Source organism: Nelusetta ayraudi, unplaced genomic scaffold, assembly GCF_046127955.1.
Source record: "Nelusetta ayraudi isolate G7.1 ecotype Tasmania unplaced genomic scaffold, CSIRO-AGI_Nayr_v1 ptg000034l, whole genome shotgun sequence".
Lineage (NCBI taxonomy): Eukaryota > Metazoa > Chordata > Actinopteri > Tetraodontiformes > Monacanthidae > Nelusetta > Nelusetta ayraudi.
Genome location: NW_027466084.1, coordinates 2,309,070 through 2,328,238, shown reverse-complemented (window position 1 = coordinate 2,328,238; position 19,169 = coordinate 2,309,070). Strand labels below are relative to the sequence as shown.

The 19,169-nt window shown below is 44.4% G+C and overlaps 1 protein-coding gene and 1 long non-coding RNA gene across 3 annotated transcripts; both read left to right on the top strand.

The window, feature by feature from the left end:
- ppl (periplakin) lies at positions 1–18,478 on the top strand. Of its 2 annotated transcripts, none has more exons than XM_076032433.1 (22): positions 1–253; positions 5,265–5,361; positions 6,297–6,451; positions 6,546–6,666; positions 7,397–7,522; positions 7,985–8,026; positions 8,398–8,559; positions 8,634–8,741; positions 9,086–9,181; positions 9,309–9,431; positions 9,891–10,037; positions 11,920–12,071; positions 12,182–12,285; positions 12,703–12,860; positions 12,970–13,148; positions 13,252–13,390; positions 13,829–14,022; positions 14,129–14,279; positions 14,380–14,463; positions 14,548–14,664; positions 15,189–15,281; positions 15,374–18,478. In XM_076032433.1, exons 1-22 carry the CDS (start codon positions 204–206, stop codon positions 18,041–18,043), a joined length of 5,268 nt encoding a protein of 1,755 aa, XP_075888548.1. In that variant the 5' UTR covers positions 1–203; the 3' UTR covers positions 18,044–18,478. The 2 variants fall into 2 exon arrangements, with proteins under 2 accessions (XP_075888548.1, XP_075888547.1); XM_076032432.1 differs by having other exon boundaries at positions 5,262–5,361.
- Positions 10,051–11,797, top strand: LOC142892341 (uncharacterized). The gene is made up of 2 exons (XR_012927410.1): positions 10,051–11,291; positions 11,368–11,797. It is a non-coding gene; the product is annotated as an uncharacterized LOC142892341 (long non-coding RNA).
- Positions 18,479–19,169: the final 691 nt, after the last annotated feature.

Here is a 19,169-nt window from a genome sequence, read left to right as displayed (position 1 = left end):
GAAAAGAGCGAACGCACCGCGCGGAGAGCCCAGTGTCGCTGGTAATAGGTCCCGTGGAAAGGAGGGCGAACAGCCGCACACACACACACGCACACACCGGAAGCTGCCGAGTCGGAAACTCCGGGTCGCGCGAAGTTACCTGCCGCGGATAGTTGTTTTTTTGTTTCTGTCTCATCGGGAGAGCTGACAGGTGAGCTGTCACCATGTTTCGAAAGAAGACCAAGTCGACTCCTATAACGGACCCGAACACAACGTAAGCGAAATACTTCTTTTGAATCCGTTTGGTAGTGGGGAAACTCAATAAGTACAGAGCTGAAATGCACTTTGGTTTTCTGTTGTTGTTGTTGTTGTTGTTGTTGTTGTTGTTGTTGTTGTTGTTGTTGTTGTTGTTGTTGTTTTACAGCCCTTGTTATTACCTGTGAAGTCACACGTCGTGACTTTTCCTCGCCGCCGTAGTCTCACCAATGTCATACCTGTACTGCCAGTAGTAGCGCCCTTAGCGGAGTTCACAATTCAAATACAGCAATGCCTTTAAACTGTCGGTGCACAGGGGCAGGTACTTTGTGTACTGTGCTTAACTTAAAACGTATCATCAACGTCTTCCTATATATATATATAATTTTTTTTTAAAATGAAACACCGAAGTAAGCAATTACTTAGTAATACCACTACTACTAATAATAATATTAACAATAGTAACAATACATTTCATTTACAGAGCGCTTTTCAAAGACACTTTAAATTAAAGAAAAGATTAAAAGAAAAAAAAAGTTGAGTCACATCAGAATAACATTTGCAATTGAAAATACTTTCAAACACGCAACCAAAAATGTGGAAAAGTGGTTGTGTGTCGTGTTGTAGTTTATGTAAGTGCCTCCATGGGGAAAATAACAAAACAAAACAAAACAAAAAAATCAATCACCAACGACTCTGATTCTATTTAAATGGGGGGGTTGATTCATGTCCCGAAGATGCAGAGAGAGCATGACGCCTTTCGCCATAAACAAGCAAACAAACCCCTGACAGCGTGCTGACAGCTGATCCCAGGAGACACAGCGGTAGTTTTAAAGTGTGTGTGTGTGTGTGTGTGTGTGTGCGTGTGCTTTCACATGGTCTCTGCAATAGCAAGTGAGTTGAAACTAGACGGGGAGGAAAGGTGACAGAAACACTTGACTCGGGGGTGGGGTGGGGAGTGGGTGGGTGGGGGGGCTTGGTGGTGGGAAGCGGGGAGAAGGCTCCATGGTGTGTGCTTTAAGCAAGGGAGTGGCTGATAGTCTCTGCAGAAGGGAAGAAAAAAAAGTTGCACTAACTGGTTTTATAGGTATTTGGCTCTACCTTCTGAATAGTTAATGTGTCAGGAAGTGCACGGCAGCCTCTCCCTCAAAGTCCTGCGCACGTCCACTTTCCCCATCTGTCCCCCCCCCCCCCCCCCCCTCCTCCTCGTTGGATGCGTGCAGCCAAGGTGACATCAACCCTGCCTTGGCTCCCGAGTTGTTTGGATTATTTTTTATTTTTCTAATGATTCTGCGCTTGCTTTTTATTTATTTATTTATTTTTTAATCTGTACTGAAGAACTCCACCCAAAGCAGTGCTGTGCAAAGAATGCCTGTCAAGACGGTTGAGGAGATTATGCTCACTGTCACTCAACAGGCATTCAGAAGGTCAGGAGCCTTCCCACAAAGTAACAGCCTGTGGTGTTGAGTACCAAGAGACAGGCTAAACTGTTTCCCCAGTTGTAATCCTCCAGTGTCTCCTAGCAATTTCTTTTTTTTGGCTGCCTGTTTTCTGCTCACCTGTTCAGATTTTCTTTTGACATTAAGTGAGGAATTTAGGAGGAAGAATTCGCAGTCTTTGATTTGTTAGATTTTTGTGGGTTTGTTTTCATGAGGTGATGCCACAGTGGAATGATAAAGACAAGTCGTTATTGGAACGAGCTCTACCCTGTTACCAGCGTGGTGATGGAATCCTAATAATGCAGCTCCACCCTCTTTATTCCCTTTGTGCAGCTCCTCCTCCCACACAGATTTTAGTTTGTGCCTTTAAAAAAAAAAAACAGAACAAACAAATATGATGGGAAGGACCTGGCAAGCAGCTTTCAAGTTGAAGCATGAAATCAGAAATGATTTATGAAGCTAAAAACATGGCTGTGGAAATCACCCCCAAAACCAACATCCAAGTATTAAGTTGTTTATTATTATTATTATTATTATTATTATTATTATTATTACAAATTTTACTAATAAGAGTTTTTTTTTTTTTTTTTTGGTTCTCTTTTGGTTTGCTTTTTCAATTCAGGTTGCGAATGAGAAAAGTAGAAATTGAATTCGGGAATCGTAGGACAGCGTTCCAGAGCGTCATTGTCACTCATGTTTAACCCTGTTGGGAAACAGTGTGGCTATGTAACCCAGCTTACGTGACAACAACAACAATGCGTCCGTGTCGTTAGAACCAAGCCAAACCACTACCACACAATGCAGCCTGTCCAAATATATGGATTTAAAAACTGGAAATGTCTTATGTCAGAGACGCAGAACGCGACACAAAGCGACACAAAGCGCCCGCGCGGGAAGCAGCTGCATCGCCTTCGATCGTTGCCCCGTAAATCCTGTTCGTGTTTCGTAATCAGCATGTGTTTGGAGAGCAGATACAGAGGAGCAGCCGCCCTCCACACCCTGTGTGACTTCAAGCCAGCCTGCTGCTTCTCATTTGACCCTAATTTGTTGGGTCTTTCTTGAACAGAGCTGCAGGGCGAGTCCCCTCACAACACCAATACATCGCCGTCCTAGAGCCGCAATTATGGCTCCATCCGACATTTCAGCTAACAGAAAACATACGGGAGCGGGCGGCGTTATTGGAGCAGTGTTTTCATTTACATGAGTCATCATGAAACCAAAATTCTATTTCTCAAGTCAAATTTGGACACTGCCTGTGTGCTGACAACTCAACAGATCAAGCGCGGGATCTTGTGTTCCATCGCTGGATTGTCGTTGCCTTGTTTTCCGACTCCTGCATTTGAGCTCCTTAAGAACCTCTTGTAGCCCGCAGTGCAAAAACATACGACTCGGGAGACTTTTGCAACAAGGAACAAACAACCCGTCGACATCGAGGACGTGATGCTTACACAAGAACCAGTCCGTCTGAAAGTTTCTGTGGGAAAGAAAAAAAAAAAAAAAACTGGGAGGAAAAAGCAGAGCGTGTTTGCGGTAATCATGAGTTCAAATTTTAAGTTGACAGGAAACTCCTGGGGGCGTTTTCACGAGAGGACGATCACTGGCAGCCAAACTCTATAGAGCAGAACTTTATCGTGCGCACCCGTTCAGACACGTGCCGGTGTTTTACTCTGAAAAAAAAGAAAAAAAAGAAAAGAGCAGCGGGTTTGAATTAAAGCCAGTGGCCAGCATGACCTCAGTTGATGTTATGTAACTGGTGAACACTTGGCAAATTGATGTGTGTGTGTGTGTGTGTGTGTGTGTGTGTGTGTGTGTGTGTGTGTGAGTGTGTGTGTGTGTGTGTGTGTGTGATACAAACACAGAGCACCACACGGCATCTAGACACAAATACAAGCAGCAAAACTAAACTGCAACATTATGACATGAGTTTGATATAATTGTGCTATTAAATAGTTGTTAAATATGAAAGTGATTGTTTAAAAGAGCACAATGGATGTTTGCTGATTAACTTAATCAGGGGGGAAAAAAGCTGACGATCTGGGACCTCTTTAATGTCTCAGTGTTAATACTTGAAATATGTCCTCTATGTCGACCTCAGGGCGAAGCCTTGACGTGCGCGGCCTTATAAATCAGCCGAGGAACAAGAGACGTACAGTCATGGGATTGCTCACAGAACACGCTGCCGGACCCTGTCTGCCGTAATCCAGCAGCGCATTCGGTCCGTGGGCCGGCTCTAGCCGCGTGCAACCCGCAGCGCTAGAATGTGCACTTTGGCACGCGCCACGCAAATGCACAGTTATCTCTCCGGCCGGACTGGGTGTGTCGGCTGCACGGGCGGGGAAACCTGCAGGGCCGACTTCACTCCACCTGCAAGGGCGTTTTCGGTCGTCTTTTATTGTTCTTCTCGAGAGCGAGGTCAGTCAGTCGGATTCCTGCGGGTTGCCATTGAGACCGTGAGTCAAACTGTTTGACACGGTCATTAATGATTATTAATCAGCTCTTTTATGACGTGTTGCTCTCATTTTCATACTCATATTCTTTATAGATATCATGGTTGGGTACGGTACAAATTCACGTAGTACTACCACGTTGCCTGCTATTCTTGGATAATTCACTTTTTTATACAGGTTTTTTTTTTTTAATACAAAGAACCTACATGACCACACATTTTGACGATACATCCACATTTCGTATTCATTATTTCATACAAAAAGCCTTGTCATCAACATACAGTAGCAACCTGACGGTCCCGCCAGGCTGTGGAAATAACTTTATTCCTGCATTTCACCCGTCCCATTGGTAGTTGACCTCATCTACACGCACTAGGAGCAGGAGGCCGCCGCAGCGCAGTGCCCAGGGGGCAACCTGCGCTTTGAAAGGCCGTCCTCAAGGGTCCCTCAGTGGTGGTGGTAAGACTTGGAGACAGGCAGCGTCCACTTCTCCAAATCCCCCGTTGGCCCCGGGGGGGATTTGAACCAACAACCAGTCCGATCGCTCTCTCTTCGCCGGCCTTTAGGCCACTGGCCTCAGCAGAGACACCAGCAGCAGAGACCACAACTCGGGTGCTTGCGGTTTTATGCAATGTGTTGCTTTTGGCTCCGATCACCGTTGCAAGGCGGGGTACTGAGATCGTTGTGAAAACACTTGAACTCATGTGTGGACAAAAACTTGCAGGCTCTTGCCAAAGGCACGGTACAAGAAACACCCATGCTGATCAGATAGGAACAAGCATGTGGGGATAGAAAGTGCGAAATAAGGATTTTTTTTTTTTGTCTGTCTGTCTGTCTCGTTTATAATGAAGACATTAAAGATTAAATTACATTGGAAGATCCTATAGTTATATGTCAGATGATATTTTTCCTTACAAATATTGATTTTGTATCAGATCCAGAAATTCAATATCCCCTGGGCTTTGGTCTCTGGGACGTCACTCTCTAAATATGCCTCAGTCTGCATATGAGCTTTAAACACTCATAGGACTCAAGAAAAAGGTTTTGTTGGACTGCAGAGGGACTTGACGGAGGGAAACAGTGACAGCTTGTGGACAAAGCAGACTGCTGCCTGACCTGTTGGTGTGTGTTTGCTTTTCAGCAGTCAGTCCTCAGCGCTGGGCACCCTGATCGAGAAGCTGCAGCTGAACGCAGACAAAGTGCAGAAGAACATCTTCGACATCGAGCAGAACCTCAACAAGGTGCGGTCTGATTGGCAGTCGGCTCTCGCAGTGTCACAACTCCACAAAACATCAACATATAACACAAAACATAAACTATAACATATGACACAATTCTTTTCTTTTTTTTTTAAATGGCTCCCTGAGTTATATAAATGCTCGTAACACCTGCGCCATTGTGATTTCCATGCCAAAATCAGGTTTGACACAGATTGGCTGCGAAAATTGTATTCCTGTTGGGGAAAAAAAAAAAGATAGACAAGCTGATATCCATCAAGCCAGGAACTGTTTGTCATGCCTTGACGCAGCATCTGAGGGAAATGTAAAGGCAGCATTAGGCGCTAGCTACTCCCTCGTTAAGGCGTTTGCATTAAACTGAACCATACGATCATTTGCACTTTGGTGCACACTCTTTAAATGAAGGCTGAGTCGTGGGTTTTTTTTTTTTTACTCAACAATGATACAATTGCAAATAAAAAAATGGAGGCATGAACTTTTCTCACACCATTCTATTATCCTGAGCCGCCCTATTGAAATGATACAGATTTTTTTCCAAGGGAAAAGGCAATAATTCTAACTGCTTGTTACTAAAATTCTGAAAAGCCAATTTTGAAGCGCTCTTTGGATGGAAAAAAGAAACCAAACAAGAAGCAAAAACAGGAGAAAGTCCAAGCCACTCTCATAGGAAAGTTAAGAAGCCTTTATCGTAGCGGCTTGGTTACATTCAAAACCATGAAAAACTCTGACGGCAATCAAGTTTGACAGTCAAACAGATCTTACATAGAAGAAGAAGTTTTAAGCGGAATGTCCACCAATCAGAAATCTCCACCTCACAAGGTGTTGGACAGGTGTCATGATGTCATTATGACACCTTTCAAAACAATGAGAAACATTTTTATACATCACATGCTAATGTTCCGTTTGGTCTTGTCTTTTTCGCTGCTGCTCTCCTGAAGGACGTGGCTAAAATCAACGAGGGGAAGCAGCCGCTGTATCAGGATGACACCAACAAGAGAATCGCCAACTGCCTGGATCTGCTCAACGGCCTGGACGAGGACGCCGTCGAGGCCAAGCGTCTCAAGCACCCGCTGTCCGAGATGATAGAGCAGGAGTGAGTGCCGGCTGATCTGCCGTTTGTCGGGAAAGCGTGCACTTTGAGGAAGCTGAGTGCGTTTTGTTTTTGGTCTTTGCGTGTGTTTCCTCAGCATGAGGCAGCTACGCAACAGAGTGTTTAAGCTGCGAGAGGACGCCGACAACATCTACCACCTGGCCCGCACTGAGGGCACGCCCACCATCAACTGGGGCAACATGATGGACGAGAAACTGGTAAGAACCGCGTGCATCTCCCCGCTGGTGTTGTTCATTCAGTACCCGCTTCTTCCGGAGCTCAGGGTCTTGGGGGTCTGCTGGGGCTTCCTGTAAATACACCCTTTTTAAACTGCTTGTTTGCCCAAATTGAAGTAATCAGCTCACAAGACAGCCAGTATTACCATGGTTGTTTCCTGACGTAGGTAGCATTTGGCTAGCAACAGGCTCAGAGTGGCTAATCAGGAAAACCCAGGGTTGTGTAAGGGCTGTAAGGGCCGCTTCACAATACCAAATTACCGTGTCCAAAACTAGCTCATTGGCTCTTATGTGAGGAAGTAAAAAGGGGGACAAAAAGGAAAATAAAAAGTAAGGCAGGGGCTGCGAGGGCGCGGTTAAGAAAAAGAAAAGCTGTGGACAAGGCAACAGTGGTAACCACTGCGCTGCTGTGTTAATAAATCAGGGGTGGCGAAAGAGGGAGACCAAGAAACAGTCAAGAAATAATAATAATAATAATAATAATAATAATAATAATAATAACAATAAAGCCCTGAACAGTTCAGAGAGTTCACAGTTAAAAAAGGATGCATAAATGGTGCTCAGTTTCAACAATTTCTTTTATACCGTAGGTGTGATCTGCAAATGTGTCGTCACCTCAGTGTCAGCTCAAGCAGAGTCAAATAAATAAATAAATTAAAATTGTGTGTTGTTAGGTTGTGTTTTGCATCATGTGTTCCGTGTCCCTCCTCAGGACACCCTGAACAGGAAGAGCTTTGGCCAGGATCTGCCGTCGGTGGAGAACGAGGTGGAGGAGCACAACATCTTCCAGAGCGAGGTGGAGGCTCTGGTTCCTCACCTGCCGAAAACCGGAGACAAGGTGCGTCCGCAAGACGTCAGCGCCGAGTGAACATGTGATGCCATTGCGTTCTAGAGACTTGTCCATTTCAATCATTTTGGGTTGTTTGGTGTTGAAATGCTTCACTAAAATATCAACACATTCTTAAAATAATTCCCAAAGTGAAATATTAAAGTTTTTTTTAGAAAAAAAAAAAAAAAAAAACTTCCACAGAGTGGACCAAGAGAAGATGATATTGGGGGGGGGGGAATGCTCTTTCACTTTTGGGAGAGTGACCTGTAATACCTGAGTAAAAGAACCTGAAACCAGTTTCTGTTGTGACAAGAAAATTTGTCTGCTTAATATATAAAAAAAGCCCAAACATGAACATAACATTGTCTTGTTGCATCTGTGTGTGTATGTTGCATGTGTGTGTGTGTAGTAGTAGTAGTAGTCGTCACATGATTGTCATCCTAATTTCTTTTCTCCTCACTGTTTTCTTAGGAATATATCGATAGCCTCCAGATGAAGTACAACAAACTGCTGGTAAGACACAAGATCTTCCAATTCTGCACTTGATTAGATAATAATAATAACAATAATAATAATATTTGATTTTTTTTGTCTTTTTGTGTATTTATACTCTTCAACGGCAAAACAAGTCAGAAAAATTTAAGAAATTTACTATATTCAATTATATAATATCGAAATATTGTTAACGCTCATTTTCCAAGTTGTACCTTTTCTAATGCTGCATACACACAGGTTGTGGCAGGCCACCTTGTTCTTTTTGTACTTAACATTGACTTTCACTACATATTATATGATATATGATTTACTTTGCATTGCGGGGTTTTGGGGCTGTGCAAACCGTCAAACCATGAAAAATAAACGTCTTTCCTTTTTCCTTTGTGAAGGCCGATTCCACCGCTCGCCAGCGCAACCTGATGAGCCTGCGGGACTACATGCAGCACTGCACCAATGAGCTCTACTGGTTGGACCAGCAGGCCGAGGAGAGGATCAACTACGACTGGAGCGACGCCAACCTGGACTACCCGGCCCGCCAGAGGCAATACGAGGTGGCCGAGCAGACGCAGAAAAGCAGAGTTTGGATGTATCAGTGCAGTCTAGCTAACTGTCCCTCCTCATACAGAACTTCATCAGCAAGTGTCTGGAGTCCAAGGAGGCCACCATCACCAAACTGAATGAGGACGGGGAGAAGCTGATTGCGGCTGAGCATCCGGGGAAGAATGTCATCGAGGTGAAGGACCCATCCGGGATCGTCCGTCTGGTCCGGGTGGCAGAATCTGAGCGGCATGAATACAATGATATTCCTGCAAAGCCCAGGGACCAGATTTGGATTCTTTCAAATATAGGCAGGACTTATACCAGGGTCACATTATGCACATTGTGCTTTAAAAGGGTGGCCTTCAGACAATCTGAGGAAATTACGTGAAGAGTTTTTTTGTCAGGAAGATCTCAGGTTGCGATTAAGATAAATATCAGTTATAGTAAAGAAAGAAAGAAAAACGGGCTTCGCGGCCAGTGAGGGAAACGTTTTCATTCGAGTTCTACTTTGTTTCCCGGCCTTTTGTTGCACGTCAGGCTCACACGGAGGCCGTCCACGCTGACTGGAAGGAGTACCTGAACCTGCTCATCTGCGAGGAGAACCACCTCAAGCGCATGGACGAGTACCACAAGGTTCGACACCAATGCGGACGATCACAAAGCGGCGCGCAGCAGGGAAACAGCCAAAGCTCATCATCGTTTGTGTGTGTGTGTGTGTGTGTGTGTGTGTGTGTGTGTGTGTGTGTGTGTGTGTATCCAGTATCACAAGGAGGCCCGTGACACTCAGGACCTGCTGAATCGTCTGGACAAAGAGCTCGACCAGAAGTACAACCCAGAGTTCAAGGACATCTACCAGATGGAGGGTCTGATCAATGAGATCGATGTATGTGGTTTTTTTTGTTTGTTTTCTTTGTTTGTTTTTTCAATTCTAGCACAGGCATGGGCAAACTACGGTCCGGCACGCAGAACTTGAATGAAAATTATATTAATAGTCAGTAAGTAATAAAATGTATTTCGCCCTTTCAGCGTTTTAAGAGTAATTTCAATAAAGAGCAAAATACCGTTAGGCTTCAACGACACAGATTTTCTTCGTTTTCAATTGACATTAAAGCACATGTTTTCTACACATCCCATGATATATTTTTCCCTCCTATGAGGTGGCTCACCAAAACACTCCATCCATCTGCTCCTGCTCCGGCCCCACCAGTCAAAAAGTTCGCCCACCCCTGCGATCTAGAATCGAGAATCTAGCGCGTCCGGGCCGTCTAACCCTTAGAACCACCTGCCGCCGAGTCAAAGCCCGCTTTCACGTCTCCTTTGCCTGTTCTTCGTGTGTGCGCAGGACCAAGCCAAGGCCATGACCCACTTTGACAACAGAGTCAAGGCCCTGCAAAAACGCAGCCTGCAGGTCTCGCCCCTGAGTTTGCGCAGGGAGCAGCAGCAGAAGATGCTGCCCGTCGAGGCCCTGTGCGAGTTCGACACGGATGAGGTATTTGTCCCAATGGGAAAAAGTTTCACGTCTTTGCTCGGCCACTCGGACCAGTAGTTTCGACAGACGCTAGGAGCTGCAGCGAGTCTTTCCCCCCTCTCTTTCATATACATTTTTTTTCCCACTCCAAACAAAACTCACTGAAGAATCCACAGTACTCGGGACTTGCCTTGCACGTCTCTGCCTTCGGCTTTCTCTGAACCGTCTCCTCTCCTCCTCTGTGTTTCTATCTACCAGCTCAGCTCACGTCTCTCCGTTCCTTCGCTCTCTCGCCGCTCTGATCCGCGGACGCTCTCTGGCATCCACGGAGTTTGACTCAGCGCTCTCACTTCTTTTTGCCTTCCCTCTCTCTCTCTCTCTCTCTCTCTCTCTCGCTCTCTCTCTCTCTCTCTCTCTCTGTCGCTCTCTCCACACCGGGTCTGCAGCTTCAGGATTTTCGTGACAAGTACTTAATATATTCAAATCCCCCTCAGAGGAGAAGCCAGGCTGATATTGTGAGGCCGTTACATGAGAGCCCAGGGGATCAGAGCACCAGGGGATTTGAAGGAGCCGTGACTTTGTCAAAGAAGCCACGGGCTCGTTTCATGTGTCCCGACTGTGGTTTGAGGTCTCAATTAAATGAAATTGTGTTTTGAAATTGGAAACAAATTTTATAATGTGGTTTTGAACTAATTCCGGATTTATCTATTTTATTTTATTGAACATATGTGTTCAATTGAAAGTACCTTTCTTTTTATTGCTGTAAGAGAGAACAATACTACAAAACAAATACTGTTATCAAGATGATAGCACGTTGGATTGCCATGATGTCTCCAGTTGTTTTTATATTAGCATCAGTGTGAAAGTCCTTGTGCTGTCGTTGATGTACAAACAGAACATTTCTCCCATTTTCGTCGCCACTGCGTCTCTTTGGTCCTTATCTTACTGCTTAGCTTAGCTGCTCCATAACATATATTTCAACTGCAATTTTCTGCCAATCATCATGTGTAGGTGGATCTGGTTTGTACCACTTCCTTGTGATCGCTTTTTTTTTTTACAAGCTACTAACAAGATTTTCAGCAGATATCTGTCTTCTTTTAACACACGTCCGGTCCTATTGCCAAAATACAACAACATACATGTCTTTGGCACAACATAACCCAGAATTCTGACAATAATCCTGTGGATATTTTCCCCAGAAAGCTATAATTTTTGAACAAAACCAAAAAATAATTTAAAGTACTTTTGTTGGACAAAATACTTCAAAGGTTGAACGTTCTGCTCATCCATCGCTACAGCGGAGTAAAAACCTGCATCGCAAAAAAACAATGTAACCTCGAGGCAGCCTCAGGGCCCAAACAAACACCTGTTTTAGGGAGCAGTGTCAGTGCCCTTTGTGAGGTCGCAAAGGGCTAAATCCACAGCTGTCTTTGTCATTCAAAGGGCGTCCGTTGACGTGTTTCAGATACATTGAAAATATTAGGGAGGCACCAAAACCCAGGGTTGAGCACTTTACTCGTACTTCTAAAACATTTGCCGCAACAGACCGCATATGTATGTCTCTGAACATTTTTCAAATTTGTATTTGTACTGCAGTGACAGTGAAAGTCGTCCCATCTTCTAGGAAAACATGCTGAGGAATGTTTTCAAATAACAGAACATCTGTCGAAAAAAAAAAAATAATTAAGTAATTCTATATTGTTTAAATGGCCTCATTAAGTACTCGACAGCGGTATCAGTAGGTGCTGAAATGCAAGTGCTCGTACTCGACTCGTTCAGTAGGCGCCGGTGCATCCCGAGAAAAACGTTACGTATAATTAAATCCGTTTGGTTGCATTGTTTTGTTGTGTGACACGCTGACCTCACCTGGCTGATAACAGAAGAAACCTTTGGACGTTGACAGGGTCCGATCTTGCGCGGGGAGAGGTACACTCTCCTCCGGATCAACGGGCCCAGATGGGACGTGAAGGATGCAGCTGGACACAAGCTGAACGCCCCGGCCGTCTGCTTCGTGATCCCCCCCACTGACGCTGAGTCGGTGAACATTGCTGACAAGTGAGTCTACATTTCTGTGACCAGGAACTGGACCGCATTATATTGTTTTGATGAAGTGTAAAAAGTGTTTTGCTATTTCTTAATTATTAGTATGATTCTAATGTGTGCAGCCTGGCAAACAAGCAAAAGGGCATCAAGCAGAAGATGGCAAACAGCAAGACGGTTCTGCTGAAACGCTTCGAGGAGCTGAAGAAGGAGGGCGGGGCTGGCACAGGTACAAGAAACTACATTATGAACACAGTGTAACTATCAGAACGTTTGCTATGCCCGTCGATTGACCTACCAGACACAAACCTGACCACTTGGGACATAAACAAGGCTCAGCTGTCAATCATGTTGTATCTCTCTCTCTCTCTCTTTTTTTTTTTTAAGTAATATTAAATAACCTAAAACCTAAAACAAACACATCTGAGAGACTTAAGGGGAAACAAAATAGAACCTAACAACAAAAAACAGCAAGTTTATAGCGAGCACAAACTCACTTCCTGTTTTAAGTAGCTCATGCAGTTCATTTGGAACGTGATTGCTTATGGAAAATCAGCTTGTCGAGGCACATATTACTCGCGGAGCTGTGTTGAAAAGCAACCCGGGCTAATGGACCACGTGGCGTTCCGATTGTGTGTGACCTCAGACAAGCAGGAGCAGCAGTGTCGCCAGATGATGGCCAGTCTGGATAAGGTGGTCAGTGACCTGAACAAACAGGAAAAGGCCATTTGCTCCAGAGTGCGCCCCCCGCTGGAGCAGAACAGGCCGGTTCAGGACAGCGCGGACCGCCTGCAAGATCTGAGGGTAATCACTCCTATAGGTTGTTTCACATCAGCCACAAACTGCCTCAAGCGGCAGACGGCGCCAGTTTGTTTGACGTCTGACTAAACGCAATGTGTTTCGCCACCGTCAGGACATTGCCGCCACCGTGAGTAAGATGGAACCCGAGAAGACGTCCAAAGTGCAGGAAGCGAAGAGCTTTTTGGTGTCCAACCCAAACTGTGCCAGCGCACCCCAGCTCAACAGCAAGGTGGACAACGCCAACAAGAAGTTTGCCAAGGTTGAGCAGCTGCTCCAGCTCTCTCAAGACAAGTATGTCGTCCAGGCGTCAAACCCTTCTTCATGTGGGCCAACATCCGAGTGACAGAAGTGAAATTGACCTCAACTCTGAAAACCTCTGCTCACTGCGCTTTAGACTGAAGAATTCCAACCAGCTGGAGACGTCCCTTCAGAATGGAAAGACTTTGCTGTCAGGCTATGAGAACAAGCTGGCCAGGGAGGAGGTTGCACCCGCGGATATCTCCTCACTTGAGAAGACACAGCGTGAGCTTGGGGTAGGCAACTCTTGTACTCTTTCCCAGTCAGTCCAATGATAACCAGTCCATGACAGCATAACATTTTTTTTTCTTATGTTTTCTTTATTTTCCTTTTTTCCCCCTTCTTTTTCTTTTTATCTTTTTTCTTTCTTTCTTTCTTTCTTTCTTTTCTTTTTCTTTTTTGCTTTCTTTTTTTCCTTTTGACAGCATAACATTGTATGATAGCATAGAAACAAAAGATCTGCTATCAGAATTATATTTATTAAGTACTTTTAGGTGGTGGGTACCACTTTATATATTTATTTTTAAATTAACTGACTTGATTCTGATTCAGCATTCTGTATTAGTTACTTGATGCTCTTGTATACTGCAAGTCCGCTGCACTTAATGCCTGAAACTTGACCATAGAACACACTACGGTCCATGTTAACGTTGTCCCCCTTTTTACTCTGGCAGGATATTGCGTCCGACCTGAGGGCGAGGAAGTCTGCCATCACTGAGACTGAGCAGAATTTGCGCACAGCCAAAACCACCTGTGACAGCATGGCCACTAAGTTCCAAGAGCATTGTCCCGACATTGAGAGGCAGGAAGCTGATGTCCAGAAGCTAAACAAGCGCTATGCCACCCTTATCAGGCAGACTGACACCAGGTGAGGGGGATTTGAACAGCTGAATGGTAAAAAAAAAATCTGCGCATACGTAATCGCTGCAAAAGTGGACAACGTGATCTATCTCCCACACTGCTGTGTGTTGCAGGTCTCAAAGCCTGCAGAGAGCCAAAATGTCACAACAAAATTACCGTTCAGGATATGACGATCTGAACGCCTGGTTGGCCCGTGTTCCCAACTATGAAGTTCGTGAAACTGATGATCCGAGCCAGGTGGAGAGTAAACTGAAGAGTCAAAGAGTAAGACCACTGACAATTCCTGTTTCCATGTTTCTCTAAATAACACCAGGACAGAACAGGGTTGATCTCTTAACGGCTTGTGCACCTTCCTTTTGTACAGGGCCTGCTCTCCGATATTACAAAGAAAGAGTCTGACCTAAAAAGCGTCTCCAAAAAAGCCAATATGTACCAACAAGCTATTAAGGTACATATTCCACATTTGTTTACCACCAAGATGTTGTTTAATTTTAAAATGACGTAATGAATGACTCTCTTGTTCTTTCTGTAGGACTATGAGAAGGAAACCGAGAGGTTTAGAGCCATCCTCGACCTTGACGATGGAAGCCCAACACAGACTTACAAGAGGAGGCTGTATGAATCGCCTTCTTTGGCTGTCAGAGCAGAGGTGAGCACCCTTCCTTGGCAGCAACATATTTCATTTACTATAATTTGAGTTGAGAATTAAGTATTTGTTTCATTGCGTATTCAGCTGTTGTTTTATTATCATTTATTTATAACCTCAATAACCTCAATTCTCCTCTGAGGACAGGTTTTCTTTCTATCTTCAGTTCTCAAAGAGTTTTTAGCAAGTTGTTCACACAAGGCTTTATTGTGTTTGGAACACACACAGCAGAAGCAAGCAAGCCAAAAAGAGACCCGCACACTTCATTGAAACTCAGTGAAGCTTACTGAGATGTGAGCAGCGTCGCTTGCCGTTTGACAGTTTTGATATGCAGCTGGCTGCTCTATAATTAATTTCACCAACAAAATCATAGTTCACTGTCAGTGCTGAAATTTTATTTGTATGTATTTTTCCTTTGTTGCGTTTAAACACTGTTCAAGTGTGAGCAGATTGTCTGTTTGACTCAAGGGTTCAAAAGGTTGCTATTTACAAAAAGTGATTCGCTTCACTCGTTTCAATGTTCACAGGAAGCTGCTCTTGAGTCTAAGTTCGCTGAGGTAAATGCAACAAGCAAGCAAAGGCTACAAAACCTGGAGTTTGCTCAAAGTGTTCTCAGCCAGGTAAGCCATATGTAACATATGTAATAGTGTTGTGACAAAGCTTCCTTATAAAATGAATTGTTGGAATAACAGAAATTTTGTTTCCGATCTAGCAATCTGAGATGCCATTGATCCAGGCTACAACAGTCAAGTCAGTCAATGCTGCCCCAGGAGAGGAGCCTTGGAGAAAGAGAAAAATGCTGGATGAAGAGATTCAGAGAAGAGAGCAACTGGAAAAGGAAATTGTGAAAATCCAGACTGAGATCTATGTTCTTGAAGGACAAAGCCCACAAGACACAATTGTCAAAAAGGAACTGATCAAAAAGGTTCCTGACCCCCAGCTTGATGAGGAAATGCACAAGGTCCAGCAAAAACTCTCTGAGGAGCGTCGTGCCACCAATACTCTTCATAGTGATCTAGAGGTACTGAAGTTGAAACTGACTTGCCTTGAGACAGAACTCAAGGAAGGGGCACAGCAGTACACTGTCAAAGAGGTCCTGCGAATAGAGAGAGACCGCGGTCAGGAAGAGGAGATGCGCAAGCTTAGGGATGAGCTGGATGAGCTAAGAAGGCAGAAGTTGACAAAAGACAACGAGCTGATTGAAATTAAAAGACAGGTAACACTTCTGGCTGAGGAAAAGAACAAGGAACAGGAGGTTATCACTGAAGAGGAGGTGATTAAAGTGGAGAATGACCCACAGCTTGAGATGGAGTACAGGGTGCTCCTTGAAAGGAAACAGAAGGAAACGGATAGCAGAGCGCAGCTGGAAAGTGAACTTACATTTCTGCAGGAGAAGCTTAAACGGCTGGAAAAGGAGAAGGCAATAGCAGAGGAGAAGGTTTCCGTCAAGGAGGTACTTAAAATTGAGAAAGATATGGGATTAGAAAGGGAGGTGGAGAACCTCAGAAGGAAGTATGAGGATGAGAAGAATAAACGAAGATCATCACACCGGGAGAAGATTGACATCCAGAGAAAGATTAGTAGCCTTGAGGAAGAAAAGTCAAAGGTTGTGATTCAGGAAAAGGTGCGGGAGATTGTCCGCCCAGATCCCAAGGCTGAAAATGAAGTGGCAAACCTCCGGTTGGAACTTGTAGAGCAGCAGAGGCGACATAAAGAGGCATACCTCCAACTTGAATCCCTTCAGGATGAGCTGACCATGCTGAGGAACAGAGGACCACAGGTGGAAATCAAAGAGATCATCAAAGAAGTCATCAAATACAAGACCGATCCAGAGACAGAGAGAGAACTTGAGAGACTTCGCAATGAGATTGTGGACAAAACTCACCAGACTGAGAAGTCAGAGATGGAAATTCGACAACTTAACGATGAAATCCAAAGATTGCAAGGTACCAAATGCCAGGTGGTGACCCGCGAGGTGGTCAACGAAGTGTTGAAATACAGGGAAGACCCCAAGACAGTAGAGGAAATTGAAATCCTTAAAAAGAAACTCAAAGAGGAACAAGCAAAACACCTGGACCTTGAGAGACAACGATCAGAACAGGAAGAGAAAATCAGGATAAAGAAAACTGATCTCTGTCAGGTGCGAGAGAAAGTTGTTCAACAAGAGGTAGTGAAGATGGAGGAGGACCCGGTCCTCAAGTCAGAGTGTGATACCGTCTTGCATAACATTAACAGTGAACAAAAGCAAAAAGACAGCCTCAAAACTGAGCTCTACGACCTGCAGAGAAAGAAGGCTGACCTGGACATGCAACTTGAAGAACTGGAGCGTGAGCGGATGGGAAGGCGCAATGCAGAACTGGAGATCCAGAGACTTCGGGTGAGGCTTCAAGAGATGGAGCGCCGTGACAGAGATAACCGTGAAAAGGTCACTGTCAAACAAAAGGTGGTCCTTCAGCAGGATCCACAACAGGAGAAGGAATACTCCATCCTTAAACTACATCTTGACGAAGAAAAGCATAAAAGAAGTATGCTTGAGAAAGAATATAATGCACTTGTACAACAGCAGCTCACGTTGGAGAAGATTGAAATAAAGGAGAGAGTCGTCCGCACTGAAAAGGTCCAAGTTGAGAGGGACCCAGAGGCTGAGTTTGAGATTGAAAACCTGGGAAGAACTCTGGAAGATGAGAAGAAGAGAAGGAGAGACCTTGAGCTGGAACTGGCCACGCTCACGTCCAAGCTCTCTGAAATTGAGTTTTCTTCTGCCAAGTCTTTCAAAGAACTCGACTACATGAGGGATGAAAGTAGCCGACTGAAACAGGAAAACCAAAGGCTGCTGAATGACATCCGCAAGCTTCGATCTGAGATTGACATCACGAGCAAAGAGACCCGAATAATCACTGAGTCTGCACCGAAAGACGATGGAAAGACTCTGGAGTTAAGGCTTAAATCCCTGCAGGTGGAGCTTTCAGAGCTCAAGGGCATAGCTTCCCAGAAGGATAACGACATTGAGAAACTTCAGAAGAGTCTGACAGCAGTGAGAAGTAAGAAGGAAACGAGGGAGAGCCATCTAAGACGCTCTATCGTGGTCATTGATCCAGAGACAGGCAAAGAAATGTCACCTGAAGAGGCCTACAAACTCGGCATGATTGACTGGAAGATGTTTGTCAACCTACAGAGTCAGGAGTGCGACTGGGAGGAGATCACAGTGAATGGCCCCAAAGGAGACTCCTCCGTTCTTCATGACAGAAAATCTGGGAAGAAGTTCTCCATTGATGACGCATTGCGTCTTGGTCACATAACAAATCACCAACTTCAGCAGTACATAAATAAGGAAATCTCCATTCAAGAGTTTGGTGTAATGGTGTCTGGCAGGAACAAGTGATGGTTAACTTGTGAAGACAATTTTTCATTTTGATCTCCAAGCTTTTTTGCCTGACTTTAATTGCTTAAATGTCCATTTGTTTGGTTTTTCCTTCTATTCTAATTTGAAGACAATGGTGGAATGGCATTATTTTTCATCTTCATCAGTGATTCCCAAATGCACTATGTATTTATTTGCTTATGTATTTTCCCCGTCGTAGTCCTGGCTTGAACGTTTGGATATGTTGCATAGTACATTATATCAGCTCAGCGCATTACATTTTAGGAGAAGTTTGCAAAGCTATGATTTCCTACACTGGGTGCTTTGGGTAGAGAATTGTTCTTTGATTTGATGTTGCCATTGAAACTTATGAGGTACTAAGTGTTTCAAATAATTGTGGGATTTTTCCAACTCTATGTGATTGTGTGCTCTAACATCTTCAATAAAATATGAATCAAACTGGAACCAAAATGTATTTTGCTTTCAATCACAATGTATTGGAACATTGGAACCTGACTACCCAGGGTAGGGAGAGGGGCCCATAAAGATTTTATTTTTTAATCGGGACTGAGCCCCGTGCTCATTCAAACACCCACGTGTTTGTCTCATCAAGGCCTAAAATTTACATTTGTCAGCCACATCCAAAAAAACAACAAAAAACAAAACAAAACTGGAGGTGAAAAATCTGCATCATTTGCATACACAGACTTATGATTATACACAGACTTATGACTCTGTGGCAAGGCACAGAGGGCCCAGGCGGGCTTTGAACCCCACACTCCCAGGTAATGGCCATTCACATTTAAAGCATTCAGCCAGAGGGATCCCCTTGGCCAAGTAGCCATGGCGCATGATCAATAGGAGGCATGGTGACAGGACCGCCACTGTGACACAAGCAAAAGGCGTGGATATTCTCAACGCATCTACTCTAGTGCAAAATACCATCAGTGGTTTGGTCGAGTATAGGGGACAGTTTGAGGAGACAAAGTCCGCCACTCTTGCTCTATACTAAATGAGGAAGTCAAACACAGTTTGAAACAATCAGGGTAAGAAAAGTTAAGCGTCACTTTGATGAACTTTCTGAAGACAGCCGCCATACAGACGCAGAGAGCAACTTTCAGGTGAACGTTTTCAATGCATGTCTTGA